This window comes from Benincasa hispida, chromosome 4 (assembly GCF_027475165.1).
Source record: "Benincasa hispida cultivar pf3 chromosome 4, pf3_genome.v1.1, whole genome shotgun sequence".
In the NCBI taxonomy this organism is placed as follows: domain Eukaryota; kingdom Viridiplantae; phylum Streptophyta; class Magnoliopsida; order Cucurbitales; family Cucurbitaceae; genus Benincasa; species Benincasa hispida.
In genome coordinates, this window is record NC_143481.1 from 6,446,339 (window position 1) to 6,468,126 (window position 21,788).

General features: G+C 33.6%; 1 protein-coding gene and 1 pseudogene across 2 annotated transcripts; both read left to right on the forward strand.

Annotated features, from left to right (window-relative positions):
* The first annotated feature begins 468 nt into the window (after window positions 1-468).
* Window positions 469-3,001, forward strand: LOC120075969 (putative membrane protein At1g75140 pseudogene; annotated as a pseudogene). Its single transcript, XR_016529185.1, has one exon. The product of XR_016529185.1 is annotated as a putative membrane protein At1g75140 pseudogene (transcript).
* A 14,853-nt stretch (window positions 3,002-17,854) lies between these two features.
* Window positions 17,855-21,270, forward strand: LOC120076640 (zinc finger protein ENHYDROUS-like). Its single transcript, XM_039030522.2, has 3 exons — window positions 17,855-18,692; window positions 18,795-18,952; window positions 20,286-21,270. Exons 1-3 carry the CDS (start codon window positions 18,169-18,171, stop codon window positions 20,978-20,980), a joined length of 1,377 nt encoding a protein of 458 aa, XP_038886450.1. The 5' UTR covers window positions 17,855-18,168; the 3' UTR covers window positions 20,981-21,270.
* The last annotated feature ends 518 nt before the right edge of the window (window positions 21,271-21,788 follow it).

Below are 21,788 nucleotides of genomic sequence, written 5' to 3' on the forward strand. Positions count from 1 at the left end.
AGCATCAAATTTAAGTATATGACACAAAATAATCGGGGTGGCCATTTAAACTACAAGAACCGAACCATTTCTAAAAATCGAACCGAAAACTCAGTGAAACCGAAAAATGTGGTTTGGTTCGGTTTGAAGAAATTTTGAAACTGAATTAATTTGATTCGGTTCGATTCCAATTTCGAAAACTTAATTTGAAACCTATATATATATTTTTTATATTAAAAAAGAGTAAAATAGAATCGAATCGAATTGTTTTTAATTAAAAAAATATATATATAACATAGATTTTTTAAAAATACTATCGAATTTAAAATCGAACCGAACCAAATTACATATATACAATTCGATTTGAATCAATAAATTAGTTCGATTTGATTTTACCTATTAGAAAATTCGATTTGATTCAATTTGGGGTGAAATCGAATGAAACCAAACTTTTCCACCCTACAAAATAGGACAGAATTTTAGATGAAATTACTGAGTGCATGTCAATCTAACGATAGAGGAGACTGAAACTTGACCAAAGTAAAACCTCTTCCTTTCGTTTCTCCTTTCTCCAACGAAATGGTCGGAAACATTTTGCCATTATTCGCCTGAGATCACGACCCACCATTTTCAAAAGCCTTGGTTTCTGATTCTGCCACAGTTTCCATCTCTATTTCTTTATTGTTACACTTTCCTCTTCCCTAATCTGTAATAACTTCTCACGGATTCCTTAAAAAAGCAAAAAAGAAACCAACCCAGGTAAGTTTTGGGCGAAACTCCCCTGTTCCCAGATCCAAACGGAATTAGAGATCCTAGATTTAAGTTCATTTTGAATGGCAAGCCATTGAAGAGCTTCTCCCCGGCTTCTTGAATGGCGAATCCGCGGAAAGGCAAGCTCCTTTTCATCTATTTACTACTCGTTTTTGCTTTTCTCCATGTTTCTAGGGTTGTTGTATGTAGTTCCAGCTCATTTGAGCTGAATCAATCTGGAATTGAAGTCCCTTTTGAAGTTAGACAGTATGATTTACTTAAAAATCTTGAAGAGTTAGTGAGAAACCTTAGCGATGTAGTTTCTAAGCTGGAGTTGAGGTTATCTGATATTCCCACGGTGGTGCGTAGAGAGAAATTGAATCCTGATGCTTCCAGACGAGTAATGCCCGAGGGGGATACTCTGAATGATGGTGGAGATGGCGGTTTGGATAATAAAATTCAAGATGGGAGTAGAGCGAGAGCTGTTTCAGTGACCAAATACAGTCCATTTTGGTCTGAGAGGTTTCACTTTTTGTCTGCTGTGAAACTGGAGTCTGATGCTACTTGTATCAATGTCTTGCCTCTTAGGGATTTTGAGGGGAATAGCAAGTATGTTGCGGTTGGAGATGAGAAAGGGAGGATTTACGTGTTTATGAGAAGTGGAGATGTCGCGATTGAGCTTCCTACGGTGTCTGAATCTCCCATTACAGCAATGCTTTCGTATATGTCCATTTATAAGAACGAGACCCTTTTGGTTACTGGGCACAAGAATGGGATGATCTTGATGCATCGGATTTGGGAGGGATCGAATGGGGAGGAGTTGAATTTGATTTTCATGGAACATGTTGTGGAATTTGCGGATACTGACAGTCAGGAGGACGAGTCACCAATTTCCATATTGGAAGTGCATCATGTTGGGTGGACTAGGTACATTCTATCTTCAGATTTCAGGGGAGTGATTAAGGTTTTCAAAGAAGATGGTACAGTTTATGGTTCTGTCATGCCGATGAGTAGGCCGATAGCATTCTTGAAGCAGAGGCTTTTATTCTTGACAGAAAGTGGTGCTGGCTCATTGGATTTGAGAAGCATGAAACTTAGGGAGTCCGAATGTGAGGGATTGAATTATTCTCTTGCTCGGAACTATGTGTTTGATGCCACGGAGCGATCTAAAGCCTATGGTTTTACATCAGATGGTGATTTAATTCATGTTTTGCTGTTGGGGGATATAATGAACTTTAAATGCAGGATTAGATCTAAAAGGAAGTTTGAGCTTGATGGACCACTTGTCTTTCAGGCTATTAAGGGTTATTTGCTTGTGATCAGCAATGAGAAGGTTCATATTTTCAACGTGTCGTCTCAACATTATGTTAGAGTTGGTGCACCAAGGCTTCTATTTTCTGCTGGTCTAGATGAGATCATGTCATCTTTCCTGAATTACCAGAATTTGGATTTAGAGTCTGAAGGAAATTTTATACCCTTAATATCTAGCGATCGTGAAAAGCTTGTGGTTCTTGGACTTGGGGGTGGATATGTAGGAATGTATCGATCTAATCTTCCAGTTTTCAAAGGGGAGTTCAATACAATGCTCTGGACAAGCCCGGTTCTGTTTTTCATACTCTTTCTCTTTGGAGCTTGGCACTTATTTGCCAAGAAGAAGGAGGCGCTCACTTCATGGGGACCCGATGACTCTTTTACTGCCACTTCACCTACTACTGGAGCTCCATTGGGAACTGGATCCAGCGAGCGAGCATCTTTCATAGACCCTCCTTCAAGAACTACCGATATGATGGATCTCAGAGGTGGTGCTGGCCTAAGAGGACCACCACGGCGTTATGGTTCTCCAACAGGGTATCCTGGTGGGGCAACAAGTTCCTTTAGGCCAGCTACGACCAGTGACCATAGCTCGAGACCAGCTGCAGTTGATCCAAATTATAGAGCAGCTTCAGAGATAAAATTCAGGGGATCACCTTTAGAACCTCCAGGATTTCCAAAACGACGGGAGCCTCTATTTGCAAACAATCAAGTCGTCAATCAAGTGGTGGCTGAAAACAATTAAAAGAGAAGTACATATCAACTAGAAATCTTTGCTTCAAAGAGTTTCAAGTTCCTCAATCCTGATTACTTCTTTTTGTTTTAATTGCTGACTGATTGTTTACCAGTCGGTATGAACACATTTGATGTCGCAATATATCTATATTTTTTTTTTTTGTAGTTGCATTCAAATGAAAAGTAAAATATAGTGAAATAATGCAATATCATCTTGAAACTGTTATTCCCCTTTTGTAGTCTACTGATGCTAATTACAAGTATTCTAAGTAGTTGAAAGAGGATTCCATCATGCCTGCACAATCTTTACCATCGAAGCTAGAGTCTTAAGTGAACATAAATTCAACTTCCTTATGTGACATGAAATTGTATATCAAGTAGAAATAGAAAGAATCACAAGTCATTAGAGGTAACTTATATCGAAACGAGATCTTGGTATGATGGGTTCTTACTTGTCCAGGTAAGTTCAGTTCTTACTTTTGAATCTCCTAGCTAGCAAATTGTCGATTCTCAGTATGAACGACTTATTCCATCGGTATCAGGTTCTTCTTGTTTGGTCACCGACCAAACCGTCTTGGTCTGACTTGTTTAGATCAATTTAGATGGATTTCATCAACTTCATTTTTCTTTTGGCATGATTTTTGTGAGGATAATAAGCAATGATTCTGAGGTCAAAGGCCAGTATGAGAGAGCACAGGCTATATGAATAGCATTATTGCAAACAGGAGAAAAAAGGCAATTGGGTTCCATCCATCTTGAAGTTGAAGACACTGATTTTTGCAATCAGAAAAAGAGATCAAAAGGCAACTCAAAAAGTTGAATCAAAATTGCGATGATTATCTGTTGGTCTCTTCTTTTTCTCCTTTTTATCCCGTGAAAATTCTACAAAATCATGCATTTTTTTATTGCTTTCTATTTTGTAATTTCTTGAACTTTTGGTTGGATGGTTATGTAGTTTCTTGCTTTTCCTTCAGCTTCAAATTCATCACGTTTGAGAAAATTGTATCAAGTCAGAAATTGGACTTACTTTTTGTCTAAACATGCTAATACTTGACTCTCGCTCTTAATTTTCGATTTTCTCTACTCATTTTTCAAATTTTATATCTAAAGGAAGGACAACTAAAAAAAAACCCAAATATATATTCAATGAGCAATGTGAGTGGATATTAGTATGTGGATTCAAACAATAATTGTTTGAAAATTGTCTTCAATGTGTTAAATAATTGTTTTGTTTTTGTTCCTTTTCGGTCGCAATACTTGAACATAACTTGTGTCTCTTTTCACTCCACAAAATTATGATTCTCAAAACTTTTGATCCTGCAAAATGAATATATATATACATATTCAGAGAATTTATTTACTTTTAAACTCTGGAGGTTATATCCGTTACACATGGAAATTAACACTCTTGTCAATTCAAATATTAAATTTTTATAATTGAATTATTGTAGACAAACCATTGATTATTTATAAATACCATGACTTGATTTTGCTTAAAGTCAACTCAAAACCATTCGAATAAATTTATTTTACTTCTGCGGAGGATGGTATTCCACGTCACTCCTTCTGTACGTGGTTAGCAGTAAGGGACAAGTTGGATACGCGAGATTGGTTGAGGAGTTGGGTTGTGTTGTTAGAGAGGGGTGTCTTTTGTGTGGGGAGGTGTGGAGTCGCGGTATCATTTATTTTTTGAATGTGGGTTTGGGAGAGAGGTGTGGTCTAGTGTGTTGCGTCAGTTGGGTTCGACGCATTGGGTGGCTGGTTGGGATGTAGAGTTAAGTTGGCTGTGCCGAGTGAGGTCAGGTAAGGGGGTGCATAGTAAGTTGTTCCGTATTTTCTAGTATGCGGCCATATACTACATCTGGCAATAGCGTAATCGGCGGCTACATGGAGGTCGACCGAGGTCGATGTCTACTCTGGTTCACCTTATGGTCTCTACGGTTCGTGCTCGTGCTACTTCCTGGCAGGTTGACCTTCTTGGTCTTATCTAATGTGTACGAATGTTTTTTTTCCTTTTGAACTTCACATTGTTAGCCACTAGTTTATAGGGTTTTGGGTTTTTCTCTCTGCCTATCCTCTTGGTGGTTTGCGAATTTGCATGTATGTGTTGGTTTTATTCTGTTCTTATCCTATTAGCTTTGTTTTGGTTTTGATGCCCTGTCTTTGCTTCTGCTTTGTTGCCTTGATCCCGAGCTATGGGATCCTCCTTGTTGTATAATAATATCACCTATTCTAATATATATATATATATATATATATATATATTACTCCTAAAATCCTACTCAAGTAGTAAAAAAATCACGATGTGAATCTTTATAAATAAGTAAAAATGTAAAGAAGTTGAAAAGATAAAAAGACAAATCACTCGTGTTATTGAAAAGTAGTTTCTAATATCAGGTTAGTAATTACATTCTAAGAAATAATGTATCCACAGAAAAGGTATACATTAGCGATTTTAATATGAACTTCTAGATGTCTAAATTGATTAATTTACCGCCGTTGGGAAATTTGATTGTTACCGTTATTGGTTTAAGTAATCCAATTTCTGAAGTCTAGAGTACAGATTATATTATATACTAGCCACTGCGATTTTCCTCTTGTGGTTCTATTCTAACTACTTCTCAATCAGACATAAGCAATTCTTTTTTCTTTTTTCTTTTTTCTTTTTTCTTTTTTCTTTTTCTTTTTCGTTTTTTTTTTTTTGAAACAGCAATCTCAAATAATTTGTTCTGTTTTGTTTCCTTGTTTTAGTCTGGAAAATTAAAAAGATATTATCCTTTTAAAAACTATTTAGAAAAATATTGTTGTTTTCAAATTATTTGTAAAAATATTATTATTATTATTTTTAAATAAGTCGAGGGTTGAATATTCAACCTAGATAGGTCAAATTTTGAACCCTCGACCTTCCTTTCATTTGTAGGTCGAACCTATTTTGAACCTTCGACCTTATCCTTCCTAATATTATTATTGAGTCTGTTTAATTATCATTCCGGAGACCTTCCTCTATCAAAAGATCGTATTTCTAAATTTTCATAAGGTCCCTTGGAATTCCTTCCAAAGCTTGTTGAATAATTTTTACGAATTCTGTCATCTCAGCAAGTCTGACTAAATAACGAGCTAATGAATCTCCTTTTTTTTGCCACTGAACTTCCCAATCAAACTCGAGAGTGAGATTATGAGAGAGGGCGAGATTTTGAGAGAGCGAGAGTTTGAGCGAGAGCGAGAGCGAAATAGTGAGATTTTGATCGAGAGCGAAATAGCGAGATTTTGATAGAGAGTGAGAATACCATACAAATTTTCCTCTTTTTTTCTTTTTTAATTATTACACATTCCACCTTCTTCTTTCTTTCTTTCTTTTTTTTTTTATTTTTTTTTATTTTTCATTTTATAAAAACAATTTCTAAAAACAATTTATTATTTTATTTAAACTCTAAAAAGAATAAATTTAAAAAATAATAACTCATAAAAATAAAAAAAATGCAAATTAAATATCTCATTTATATAAAATAATTACAAAAATCAATGTGTCCCACAAGCCGGACGTCGTCGATTTCGAGCTAGTTTTCGTTGTCGACTTCGAACTTGAGGTTGCTCGGGTTCTTCTTGATGTTGCTCTAGTACCTCTGCAAGTGCTTCATAATATAAATATTCATTATGCTCTCCACGACCCCGACCATGTCCATGCACATATGAAGACGAAGGACCAGCCTTTGAGTCATAATGTCTTAAACCAAATGCTGGCATCATCATCATCGGACTAACATAATCAGTTTGACTCTGCGTCTGCATCATAGAGGGCAACTCTTCCACATTATGTGCAACCTCTTCAAACTCATTCTCTTCCCGAACAGGTCCTCTACATCTAGGAGCTGGTGGAGGAACAATAGGTATATCGTACATATAATGAATTTCCTCTATATAGCTTTGGTTGTCACTACATATAGCAAGAACCTGGTTCGGATCATTCGCAACCTTACAGAGTCTACTGTTGTTCGATCTCTGTGAATTATAAAACAATTAGACAATATTTAAAATAAATTTAAATTAAAAATAATTAGATAATATTCATTCATTTACCAGATGACCCACAGCTGATCCCGGACGAGTGACGTAGCGTCTTGTGATATTATTATACCAATGAATATATTCTGGAGTGACATCTGTGTCAAACTGTTCAAGAGAAACCCCCACTGCAATAAACCTTGCACGATAGTGTCATCACACTATCAAATATGCAACTTTTTCGGACCAATCTCCAGTCTTTAGGTCAATATCATGCAGTACGGGTTCAGAATTACAAGGCGATAGGACATCCTGCTAAAAAGCGAATTGTCTTATCACCCTGTCAGGAAGATGTCACTCATCAATGTGAAAACATATGAGAGGACTCATTGTCTGCCATATGTTTTAACCATTCGTACAAAAATTAGGCAAAGTATGCATAATAATTTTGTACGGCTCCCAAATAACCTGAAACACAAAATATTATATTAAAGAATATTAAAGACAAATACAATAAAAATGTGAATAGAATAATCAATTAGGTTTAGTGTAATGTACCTGTTCAGGTTGAAGCAGATCAAACATGTATCTATACTGGTTGACTATATGTGTGGTTGTCCTAATCACACAAAATTTGTCTCTCCACCTAAATTTTTAAATTGATAATTTAGAATTTAAATTAACTATATCAGTGATATAAAAATTAAATTGAATTAAAACAACATACCGAGAATCGTAGGCTCATCTAACTAACTGAGCGTCATTAACATGATGTAGCTATGGAGCCATTGTTGGAAATCGCTCTCAAGCCCATAGTTGCAAAAGTATGAGAGGCCCAACTATCTCTCGAACCTCAGGTCTTGTTGCTTTGCATAGTTGTCTATACAACCATGCCAAGCATGTTCCACCCCACGAATACCGCCCCACATCATGGAGGTTAGCTAACTGTAGCAGGAACATCAAGTAAACAAAATGACTTGATTTATCTGAAAACAGACTTCCATCCATCATTTGTAGTATATATGCTCGCGCACCTCTTATGACGGTTTTCTTGTCTGCATCATCTGTTAGCTCACGAAATTGTGTTCCTAACCATATTAAACTTAACCTCGATCCTTTAATCTTGTCGACAGGTGGGGTTGCACCGAGGTACAGTTGACAAACTTCTAACCAGACATCGTACATCACTTCGGTGACCGGCTTACCGTCAACAGGTAACCCCAATAACACTTCTATGTCTTATAGAGTGATAGTGCACTCTCCAACAGACATATGGAATGTATGCGTCTCGGGCCTCCGTCTCTCGACCAAGGCTGTGATCAGATGCTAGTCCAACTGAATAAATCCTAATCTGGCAACCCCATAGAATCCAGATGTGCGCAGTAGCGGTAGTATTCGAAGGTGGAGTGGGATAGTGCGCTGGAGAACTGCCTCTCGACGCCTGTAAGATATTTCTCCTGTAGTACGATCTCGCAATACAACATATGATCGATGAATGGACTGGTCGTACAAAACATCGGGATCAACAGGTCCTGGGTTTAAAGTCATGATCTGAATATATATATATATATATATATATATATATATATTAAAATTGACTATAATTGAATAGTAGAGAAAAGTGTGAGGGTAAAGTATAATGTAAAACTTTATTGATTACAATAAAAAAAAATTGAATATACAATAGATTATTATAAAAAAAAAAATTTAATATACAATAAATTATAATTAAAAAAATTGAATATACAATAAATTATAATAAAAAAATTGAATATACACTAAAATGAATATATAATAAAAAATTATTTATTTTTCAATCCCTATCTGGAGCCCGTCTTAGTAACGAAGAACACTTCCTTCAATTATGTCCTAACTGGTTACAAAATCCACATCGTTGTCGAGTGGCTGGTTCTGTCCAATCCATCTCGTTGTGATAACGTGAACTTTTAGGTCTACCAGGTTTTCTCAACAACGATGGATCAGGATGTATGACGGGCATATTATGTTGCGTGATCCAATAATCTTCATACGGTACAGGTTGAAATTGAGGAGATTAACATTCAGCATACGTTGACAATTTGTAGTAGTCCTCAATAAAATCTTCGTAGTTCATGTTAAAATGTGAGCAAACGACCACAAAATGCAAGCATGGAATGCCGAATGCTTGCCACTTGTTACATGAACAGTACCGCTCGGACCTGTTTAGCCTCAATATTTGAACGTTTCCTCCTTTGGCATTGAGACTATGGCATCCGGTCTTCACATGAAACACACATTCATACCGATCGTATGATTGTACTTCATGTTTACTAGATCGTGCAGCCCATTTATTTATTTTGTCGTGTGCGTAGCTGGATGTTTACTCCACTTAGTATTATAAAATATGTTTGAAATAAATTATCAATAAAATATATATATATAAAAATAATATTACCGGGTGTATTTATCTTGACGTTCTAATGCATCCCTTATTTCTTCTCTTCTTTTCTCAAAATAGTTCACGCATTTGAAGAATGTTATCTGAGCAAGAGCATTTATAGGCAACATTCGAGCTCCTTTGAGGACTCCATTTATGCACTCTGATAGATTTGTCGTCATCCACCCATATCTGAATCCTTCATCATGTGCTTGAGTCCATTGCTCTAAACTAATGTTGTCAAAAAAACTTAGACAACTCCAATTTATTCCTTTGATATCTTCAATTGCTTTGTTGAACTTTTGAATTTGAAACTGGTACCTGGCACGATAAACATAATTTTTCAATGAATTAAATGTATACTTTTTATTGAAGTTGCTGAAGATATATCGTAAGCAGAAACGATGGTGACATTTTGGTCTTGTCCAACCATTTGCTGGGTTGTTCACTGCTGCAATTATACCAGTATGTTGATCTGAAATTAAACACACCTCTTCGTGTGTTACAATTTCTCTCAGGTGTTTCAAGAGTCATCCCCATGAGTCTGTGGACTCTTCATCAGCAACGACAAACGCAAATGGAAGTAGATGGTCGTTCGAGTCAACTGATGTAGTAATCAACAGTTTTCCTCTATATTTTCCGTACAAGTGTGTACCATCTATCTGAATGATCGACCGACATTTATTAAAAGCTTCTATACAAGGACTAAATGCCCAAAATACTAAAGTTAGGATAACATGGCCTTCAGTAAGCGTTTCTTTAACTCTCCATTCTACAAGTATTATGGGATTGGTAGGCCTTAACCATATATAACCACCTGGGCAACAATTTGTAAGACTCATCCCAATCACCGAACACTTTAGCCAACGCTTTTCTTTTTCCCTCCCATACCCTATGGTAAGGAACATAATATCCAAACTTTGATTTGATGTCGAACTGCAGTTGTGCCACCATGATAGATGATTTTTCTCTTACGGCGTCACAGAACTCCAGTGCAATCATTGATGAATCCAATTGCACGTGACTTTGACTTAGTTTTGAATAAAAACATGTATGTTGCTCATCATACTTAGTGATCTCGAACAAGCCATGCGATTTTTTCTTTATTGCACAAAGTCTCCACTTGCAACCTTCCTCCCACTTTTTACACCGAATTGTCCAAATCATCGGTGTAGATTCAACAACCTCGTATGGTGCGTGACGCTTTATTGCAAAACATTTGACCGCGTGTTGTAGCATTTCCTTGTCTTAGCAAATCATTCCTTTATACAATTGCATATTGTCAACATCCACAGAAGCTACAATTGGGTCATGTTCCCGAATGTTATCCAGTACATTCATATCTAAATCATTGAATGTATCTGAAAGCATCTCATGTTCATGACCATCGAAATCTAACTCTTCAAATTCATCATCTGTTTCTGTTCTGAAGTCTCTGTACAGGTTGTTAGCCGCCATATCTTTATTACCACATGGCAATGCAACTGACTCCGGATCAGGATCGATACATTGAGTTGGATCTTCAAACTGGTGAAATGATGTATCAGGATCCACCCCTATCATATTTACATTTACATATAAATGCACTACATTTGGCACTGGCATTGCCATTGAGAACATCAAGTTCATAGCTTGTGCATTCGAAATAGGGAATGACATATATCTTATTGATCCTGATGGTTCTAGATTGGGATGTCTATATATTATTTCTATCTGATTTGCTCCCACATCTACACTAAGTAACATCCCAACTATTTGAATGAATTGTTTAAATACAATTCCACTGTTCACATTTATGGTAAAACTCCCACTTGGTGGTTGGTCATACTCAACTCCATTAATACCATCAATCATATTACCATTTGTAAACAACAAAAATCCCAAGCACTTGCCTGCCATTTTCTAAAAAATAATAATAATAATAATAAACATCAATTTTTTGTATTATACTTTTTATAAGAAGTATATTAAAAAAGATTAAAATTTTTAGTTTATAAACATAAATTTTTAAAGTTTTATGGACATCAACTTTTTAAACATAACAATAAATTAAACTTTTTATAACTATTTTTAAACATAACAATAAATTAAACTTTTTATAACTATTTTTAAAAATAACAACAAATTAAACTTTTCAAATTAAAATGAGGTAAACTTTTTCAAATTTAATACAAAATAAAAAATTAAATTAAATTAAACTTTTTCAAACTATTTTAAACTATATTTTCAAAGTTAATACTAGAAAATATCAACTGATCACAATAAACATAACAACAATAATTTTCATATGAATAAACTAAAATTTTCAAACTATATTAAACTTTTGAAACTATACTAAACTTGTTAACTATCACAATAATTTTGTATTAAACTATAAATATCAACTTCTTAAACATAACAATAAACTAAACATTTTAACACTATAAACATTAAAGTTAATACTAAATAAATCAAATATCATAAGAATAAACTAAACTTTTCAAATATCATAAGTTCAACTCACAGATTCGATGGTAGCTCTCTTTTTTCCTTCAAAGTGACAACATTCACCCTTTTTTCTTTTTTCCTATTATTTGTTATCTGACAACAATTACAAAAAATTAAAAAAAAAAAAACTAGAATCTATAAAAAAAAAATAATAATATAAGAACAAAAATAAAATTTATAATTATTCTTAAAAAAATAAAAATTTAGCAGAGTAACAAACCAGTATAGTTTTGTGAGAATAATTTGTATTAAACGAAATACAAGAAGAGAAATGAAAATGGAAATGAGAGGAGAGGAAGATGATTTCGAAGGCTTATTTTTTAAGGTAGTGAGGGGCAATGAGCTATGAAGAGGATGGTGGTTTAAAAGGATGTGAACACTCGACCTACGGGTTTAGGGTGGTTGAAAAGGCATTAAGACTATGGCAGAGGGGCATGAATGCATCAATGAATGCATGAAATCGGATCAGTCAATCAATGCATGCAGGGAATCGTGCAGGGGAATCAGAGTAGGGGCAGCATGCTGATATATATGCACTTTTTCAGACTTATGGAAAGTAAATAAAGTGAAGACGATTTCCATGTGGTAGACCACGTCAGCTGACTAGTTGACCGTTTAATCCATGTGGCAGACTCAATCTCGCTCTCGCAATCTCGCTCTCTCCTACAATCTCACTTTCAATCTTGCTCTCTCCTACAATCTCGCTCTCTCAATCTTACTCTCTCCTATAATCTCACTTTCCATCTCGCTCTCTCCTACAATCTCGCTTTCAATCTCGCTCTCTCCTACAATCTCGCTCTCTCTTATAATCTGCTTCACCCACTTATCTTCCTTGTCGAGGGTTGAAGTTTCGATTTATGTATGCCAGAACTTCAACCTTCGACAACCTAATATACAAAATTAGCGATATTCCCTTCTAGAGCGAGATTCTCATTACAAAATTAGCGAGATTTCTTTTTCCTTATCGATGGTTGAAGTTTCGACTTATGTATGTCGAAACTTCAACCCTCGACAACCCTAATTTACGTATTGTTTTCAAGTTTTTCTTTATTTGTCGAGTTCTCAACGTTCGACCTCTACATTAATCGAATCCTCAACCCTCGACTTCTACCTTGAAATCCCAAAATAACAATATTTCTCTAATAAGTTTCAAAACAACAATATTTCTCTAATAAGTTTTGAAAACAACAATATTAATATTAAAGGTCCATTTTAGTCGGTATATTTCTAAGTCCTACGTGGCGCATGCTAGCAACAAATCAGGGTCTGCCACGACATTCAACGACAAAATGCAAAAATTATTACCGAGCTGAAAAAGTGAAAAAAGGTTATTATTATTTTCGTGCATCTAAAACTGTTATTTACCACGAGGTCCCCAACTTTCCACCTTTTCAGTTGCAACTTCCAATAGATATAAGAATAAAAATAAAATATCACTCTATAAAGTTACAAACAATTATTCAGGGGTTGCTTAGTAATCGTACTCCTTTTAAAAAAATAATAATAATAAATAAATAAAAACACGCACACAATTTTTTTTTAGAGAAATATAATTTATATGTGTGATTATATCAATTTAAATTATGAACTAAAAATTATATCAATTTAAAATTTTAATTTTTATAAATTAATCAATTTAAGTCATCTTAGTTCAAATTTTTTTTACACCATTTATTATATTCTGCCTGAAAAAATTTGGCGTGAAGCTAATAATTATGTCAATTAAACTTGCAAGCTTTCATAAATGAATGAATATAGAATCTTAAACGAAATTTCATTTGAAAATTGTCATTGCATTTACTGTAGTTGTACATTTTGCTAAACCAATATTCGAAGAAGTCTACACATACATTTGAGAATTAGTACATTGATGATTCTAAAAAATAATTACAATAAATGGTCTAAATTGTTTGACTAGTAAAAATTTGGGAGTTAAATTGGCTCAAATGATGAGTTTCACATGATTTGGGTTGGGTTGATTCATGTTATACAAATCAATTATTTAAATTTCTGTTAAAAAAAATAAAATGTTAATATGTAAAAATTTTAATAACTCAATTTCAATTTATGTTATGAAATTTTTCTCTCCAAAATGCTAAAAAATTATTTAAAAAAATTTGTTAGAGATTAGCTTATTTGAAAAATTATGATATTAAATAAAAATAAAAATATGTATATGTATATATATAAGTGTGCTATACAGAATTTTAAATTTTCATATTTTTCTACTTATATAATTTTTATAGTTTTTATATTTTATTATATATCATGCTTTATTTATTTTATTATATTTATTTATTATTATATTACATTTTCTCCACATCCATGTTCTCTTATACTCCCCAATTTCACAATAAAAATATACTTTTTAAAATTAATAATAAGTTGGGATTGGTTTAAATTTGTTTGAGTTATTTAAGGTAAACTCTTGAACTAATTTAATCTATAAATTTTTGTTTATTTGAATTCAGTCAAATCCAAATCGAATAAATTCATAATCTAACCCAATTCGAATTGATCGATTTTTTTTGGATTATCGAATTTTTTAACATCCTTAAATACATTCATCCGTAACCTCGATCCATTTCTAAGATATTTCTTTCATATAGTATCGAATATATATTAATCTTTGTAATGATTATTTAAATAAACGATAAAGAGCAAGATTATACTAAAAAAACCGGTAACAACTAGACATTATAATATTAATTTAAGAAACACATTTGGTTTTGAAACAGGTATACAAATAACAATTTAGTCCACAAATTTTATTTTATAATAATTATTAGTTATTGCACTATTAAATTTATAGAATTTTACTTCAAAAATTTAGTATATTAATAATACGGTATATATGCTTTAAAACTTGAAGAAAAAAATCTTCATCATAAATCTCCCCAGGAAGACTAAGTGCCAAGTCCAAATGTTATGATTTAGTATTTGTAATTTATACATACATTTTGTCCCTAATAATAATAATAATAATAATCTTAACAACAATACTCACGGGACATAGATTAGATCCGTAGATTTTAAAATATATAAAATGACTATGGATTATAATTTAAGTGTCAAATTGTTACATAATCAAAAGTATACAACTAAATCATTATGCCAAAATCAATATAATTCATTGACTTCAAAATCAGGGATTCGATTCATTGTTCCACACATTGAAAAAAAGGGTAAAATCATTACTCCTAAAAGTTAGGGACTAAATTATTAGATTTTTGGGAAAAACAACTTTTGATTTCTAAATTTTAGACTTGGTTTCCATTTTCTTCCTATTTCAAAATTTTAAAATTTCATATTTGAGTTAGGTTTCAATTTGACTCATAAATTTCAAGATCTATTCTATTAATTTTTTTTTTATTAAAAACTCATTTTTTTAGTTATTTGCATGTTAATATTTATTAATTAATTTAATATAATCATGAAGTGAAAATTTAAATTTAATTTGAATAGTCATGAAAATTAATCAAACTTAGTTAATTTTAATTTTTTTTTATCTTTTAAGTTAATTGATAGATATTAAGTTTAAAAATAAAAAAGGAGTATTTAGTTGAAAAAATGATGTTAAAAATGAAATATTAAAATTTCGAATCAAATTAAAACAAAACTAAAATTTAAAAAATAAACAAAACTTATAAATCTAAACACGTAACATTTTGAAATATATGAACTAAGACTATATTTATCAAATATAGTGAAAATTGATATAATTGGAATGGGATTTCATTGATGAATGAATCGTAATAGGATCGAAAACACAAACATAGTTGGATTAGTTTTGATTGTATTTACCTATAATTATGAATATATCACCGATCAAAACATAAACATAATTGGATTGCTTTTGAACGTATTTACTTAGAAATATGAATATATCACATTTTACAGTAATTGTTACTAGTGCTTGATCCTAATAGTAACAATAAAAGTAACAATGAATGTGACAAATTCATAATTTTCATATTATTATAGTAACAATATATATGTAATTGATATATAAGTTTCAACCATAATCAGATTGAACACTATTTATTCTACGATTAGATTATAAGATCTCAATGCAATGATGAAAATCAAATAGACAATAAACATAATTAACTGAGATCCCCAAAACGTGGCCTGAATTGAAATTACATCCAAAACACAAAAAAGTATAATAAGTATATATATATTTTTTGCATTGTTTTTTAAGTACGATTAAGATAATAGTCTAAAATCCATTTATTAAATGTGATGTGTAAGGGAATCTTGCAGACGTGTTAAAATTGGTTAGCCATCATTTCTCCCAATAGCTGAAATGTCGAAAAAGCCCCCCAAGTACTTTTATTTAAAAAAATTATGATTGTAACTTTTGAAAAATAGGTGATGTCTATTTTTCCGTAGCTGTCCTCACTTCCAAATCCAGATAAAGGCCCTACCCTAAAACGGACAAAAAAGGATATTTACCTTTTTAGCAATGAGTTTCTATAATATGCAACCAAGCCTACAATATTGGATCTACAACCTTTTCATTTTTTTAAAATCAAATCCCTCAATTTCTGCGTTCTCTTCTGGCCCCTCCATCGTCTTACACGTGGCGAGATTCCCGCTTGACACATTCATTTCCTTTTTGTACTGTAACGTACATCATTTTATAAATCATTTGCCCTGAATTGTCCCCGTGACTGTCTTTTATTTACTAAACTCACCCCAGGGCGTTGGTTGTAATTTCACTGACTGTTGGTTGGGACAAATTATTCCAAAAACCACTAGATTTTTATATGAGAGATAAAAAGTATAAAATAATAAGCAACCTATATACTTTTGGAACCACCCAAAAAGCTTGATATTCAGATGTTGATTTAGCCTTCTTTCATCAGTTCGCTTAACAGGTCGATGAGAGTTTGCTCTTCTTAAGGTATAAAGCAAAGTTACTAAGTACAATCGCAAATCCACAATCATGTGTCGATCACCACATGTCATTCCAAACATTTTTTGTATGATATGATGTGAAAACTCGTCTCTTTGTAGATTCTCTCTCCTGTACAGTTAGATTTAGATCATGTCTCTACTATCGAGTGATAAGGATGATAAATCACAAAATATTTCCTCCACGACATTGTATTGTCCAATATAAACACAAATCCTCGTTGAAAGTAGAAATTAAAAAAAAAAAAAAAAAAAAAACTTTATATATCATTTGGGATAATTGTTTTACTTCTATCCTATGGATCTCTCCCTTTTTAATGGTTTAATTTGCACACAACCACAAGAGTTACTTCAAATTCATGGTGGATTAGTATTAGATAAATACAAATTTTTAATCAATTTTTTAGCCCAATTTTATAAGAGGCAATTTTTGAGGTACTGATATAATTAAAACTATTAGCTTAATTTTATAGGATTTATTAATGATTTAATATGGTATCACGTTTAAACTTCTAATTTATTATTTTTTCTTTCATTTATATTGATTAAAATCTTTTATAATTTTTCAAGGTCACGAGTGAGATGATGAAGTATTAAAGTTATTGATATATAATTAAATTCATCATAGTCAATTAACCTTTATTAATAATTCATAATCAATCAATTTAAGGTGTATTTGAAATACATCTTCACGTGTTTAATTTAAAATAAGTCATTTTTTTTTTGAAGAAATTAGAGTATTTAGAAACCATTTAAAATAGTTTTTTAAGTATATTTTAATCCCTTTTTATAAAAAAAAATGTTTAATTAAAAATGTGATTTTTAACAAATACTTTTTTTTCAAGTCAATTGATCTTTAAATTTTTATGATAATATATGTAGGATGGAAATACAACTCTATTTAGTTTGAGTTATGATGATGGATGATTTAACCATGGCAATGACCATTTTAACATATGGTTGAATAATTTTTTGAAGTGCATATGGGCTAGTTGTTGTGGGGAGGGGCGGCTTATCAGGGTTATAATTGTCTTTTCATCTGTCCAGTTGAAAAAATGGAATAAATAATTGGACTAGACGACAAGCACCGGCTGGAGTAGTCCGACTTGGCCCGACAGAAATCATAAGCCCGCAGATCCGGACACGTGGCGCAACGCATGAGCAGACAAAAAGATCAGACTTCTCGTGGGGCCCAGGGCAATATCCTCCAAACCATAGTTGTAAAAATGTTAACCATGGTTAGTGCGCCGCTTTAATCTTTTGATTTTTTTCCTTGACTAAAAAAAGTGGGAAAAAAAGAAAAGAACCCACAAATTTTTAAATTTCTGTCTCTTTCTTCAACCTCTGTCCCTCTCTCTTGTTGCTCTCAAGTGTGAACTGTGAAGTGGCCGCCGTCTCGAAGGACCACGGATTCCCGGCCACAAATCCGACGACGAGTTGATTTTGATATATTTACGTAAAACTCAAACCAGATAATGCTCTGTACATCTCCAAGCAGTCCGATTTTCATTTCTTCTCCAGCTATAATTTTCTGAATCGAAAAAAATTAGGGCTCGAAATCATCTTCAATGGTATCAGCAGAGAATAATTCTCAATCGGCGACGGTTGCCACATCTTCCTCGCCGGGAGTTGAAATCGAGATCATGGATACCGTGACTCCAGCGAAGAAGAAGCGGAATCTCCCAGGGATGCCAGATCCAGCGGCGGAGGTAATAGCTCTGTCGCCAAAATCGCTTCTAGCAACGAACCGATTCGTGTGCGAGATCTGCAACAAAGGATTCCAACGAGACCAGAACCTGCAGCTTCACCGGCGCGGACATAACTTACCTTGGAAGCTCCGGCAACGGACGAGCAATGAAATTCGAAAACGAGTCTACGTCTGTCCAGAGCCTTCTTGCGTACATCATAATCCGGCTAGGGCACTGGGCGACCTAACTGGCATTAAAAAGCACTTCTCCAGAAAGCACTGCGAGAAGAAGTGGAAGTGCGAGCGATGCTCGAAGAAATACGCCGTTCAATCGGATTGGAAAGCGCATATGAAAACATGCGGAACTAGAGAATATAAATGCGATTGCGGAACTTTGTTTTCTAGGTAAAATTCATTCATCAAATCCTCAATTAATTCATCTCACCTTCATATGTTCTTCATTTTCCCCAAATTTCTTAAACCTTGTTCGTTAATTGTCTCCCAAAGGAGAGATAGTTTCATCACGCATCGGGCTTTTTGTGATGCTTTGGCGTTCGCAAGCTCGGATTCCAATGTAGTCGCCGCCGCTGCCGCCGCCGTGGCGGTTGCTTCATCGCCATTGGCTACCGTGCCGCTGTCTCCTGCTTTGTCAATTCAAAGCTCAGGTAATATTAAATGCTCACATTCATTCGTTCTATGATTATGGATATATTAAGTTGTTTTCTTCGTCTATTGCCTGATTTAGAAAAATAATTAATATTGACATACAAATTAAAGTTGTCCTCAACTGAAAAACTTTGACGGCCAAATTTTGTATTATCGAAGAAATCTGGGGAAAGGCCTGTTGTCTTGATGTGGTTCATTTCATTATTGTCATTGCTAAATTATCATTAAACAATTACCGCTTGGTTTCAGAGCTCTCTAGTCCATCATAACTTTTGGATTCACCCATACATTAATTTAATAGGGGGTATCATAATATGGATAAACTTTTTTAGTAATAATTTGATATAGTACAATAAAAGGTGAATTTTGGATAAAAATATTGAATTTACTTATCTATAAGACACTCCATCACATATTTTGAGTCATACTCATCTTTGTGGTTACGTGTCAAAATTGTGGTAGAACTATTTAGTGAATTGCGCGAAGATAAGTACCTTTTGAAGAAATATATAAGTATTTGAATTATATATGGATAAAAGATAAAATTTGCTCTTTCTAAAAATAATAATAAATAAATGAATTTTGTCGATGGATCTATACTTTTTTAAGCAAATTTATTATTTTTCGAAATTTGAACGTGTATTTGAAAACTAAAAAAAAAAAAATTGGTTTAAAATTTTTTTTTTTATAAAAAAATTGAATATGAATTCCAATATTTTTTAGGTAAGATGAAAAATGAATAAAAAAAAAAAAAATTAGAGACTAATAATGGTGCTATTTTGGTTGTCCCTTGCTCTCTAATCGAATAATATTTTTAATTGTTATGGACATCTTCCCATCAACCAACGTTACTGATTATCTCGTCTCCCCTTTTGCATCAACATTCTCTTTTACTTGTATTAAAAAAAAAACATATAATTATGGTTGGTAGAAACCTATATATGAACCGCAAAATATATATATACACACACAATCGTGATTAGTATAGGAGATTTATCTAATCACAAACTAGTTTGAGAGTTGGAAGGTCCCGTACCAAACATGATTATATTCTTAGCTTTATTGAAACACTTCTTTAATTTACCGAGTTGTAACATTACGCTTGATTGGTTTTTTTGGTTAGATATGTAATATTAACTTTATCTTTATCTTCGTTGAGTTATCGAAGTCTTGTATCCAAATCTCAAGGAAATGGATCTAATAATATTAAATTTACCTTCGTCCATTCTCTTACACCTAATTATTTTCACCGGCAAAAATTGAAATATCTATAAGATTTTGAGTTTTGTTCTTTATACCTTTTCTAATGATCATGGATGTTTTTGGTTGCAGAAGCACCGGACATTCCCATGGGACCTCCTCCATTAACACCGGCAGTGACAAGTTTAACTTCGGCCATGGCCTCCAACGTTAACAAATTCAACCCAACAAACGGCGGTGGTACAAGTGTTTTCGCGGGTGTATTTACTTCTTCTCCTCCCATTGTTACCAGTGCTGCTGCCCCAAATCCGCCCCATCAACTCACCACCGCCGTCAGCCGATCAGAAGACGGCAATGATTGCCCAACCGCCGCCATTGAGCCCACATCGCTCTCTCTCTCAACGTCCCTTTTCCTCTCCTGTAGAGCCTCAGCCTCATCGGGCTCAACCTCAGCCTCTTCCATTTTTCAAGACCATCCTTCACATTACTCGCCGTCGCCACAGCCCGCCGCCATGTCCGCAACCGCACTGCTCCAAAAGGCTGCCCAAATGGGCGTCACCAGCTCTAACGCCTCCTCTTTACTTCGTGCCTCCGGGCTGTCACTATCACCATCTCCCGGCCCCGCCATCTCCATGACGGCTGGGCTCGGACTTGGATTTGGTAACGAGCCCACCACGCGGGACCTCCTAGGATTGGGCATGGGCGGCGGCGAAGGTGGTGGAGGCGGGGTTTCCGGCGGAGGTCTATCTGCTCTTTTCGTCTCCTTTGATGGCTGTGACGTTGAAGCTGCTTCGCCTTACGGCGGCGGCGGGACTAATGGGTTATGAAATTTGACCTTCTGCTCCGCCGGTTTCTGCATCGGGTTCCGGTAATGTATGTGTATAGAAGAAGGAAGCATGCAGCCACCTGGTTACGACGTGGGTCGACATTTCGCAACAGGGAAGAGATTGTACAATCTTTGTTTTCTTTTTCTTTTTTTCCCCCTCTTTTTTAAGTGATGTTATTATAATTTCTAATTTTGCTTCGTTTATTTTTAATTAGTGTTTTATTTTCTCATTCGGGAGTTTGATTAAATTCTTTTCCCATTCTTCATATTAATTTTGGAGCTGATTGTACATATTAGTTCGAGTTCTTTATTTTATTTTTCTTTCTTTCTTACTTTTTTTTAAATTTATTATTATTTTTAAAATCTCACATTGTCAACAAATTTTCATAATGTATACATATGGATTCTTTTAGGTATTAGTAAGTGAAATATATATTTACCTTTAATGTTATAGTTTTTAAGAGTTTATAAACGAGTGACTGAAATTAAAAATTCGATCCTTTGAGGTTCTTTTAATTTTTTTTTTATGAGATTGACATATTTTATTCAATTGAGTTAATGTATAAGTTGGTATTTTAGACTTGTAAAAAAAAAATGTTAGGCATGTTATATTTTAATTAATTTAAAATTAACTGTTCTATGTTAATCAATATGCGTCAAAGTGTTAATAATATGGATTTATGTATTATGTATTCAATATGGATTTATGTATTATGTATTGAGTACTATTCATGCGATTTTTGTTTTGTTTTTAAGTCTCATTCATGTGAAGTCAAATGGGCCATCTATAAGTTGTTATGAAAATGATT

Coding starts and splice junctions, on each gene's coding strand:
- LOC120076640 (XM_039030522.2), top strand. CDS start 18,169: ATGGTATCAGCAGAGAATAATTCTCAATCGGCGACGGTTGCCACATCT. Junction 18,693..18,794: donor TGCGGAACTTTGTTTTCTAG/GTAAAATTCATT, acceptor TGTCTCCCAAAG/GAGAGATAGTTTCATCACGC. Junction 18,953..20,285: donor TTTGTCAATTCAAAGCTCAG/GTAATATTAAAT, acceptor TTTTGGTTGCAG/AAGCACCGGACATTCCCATG.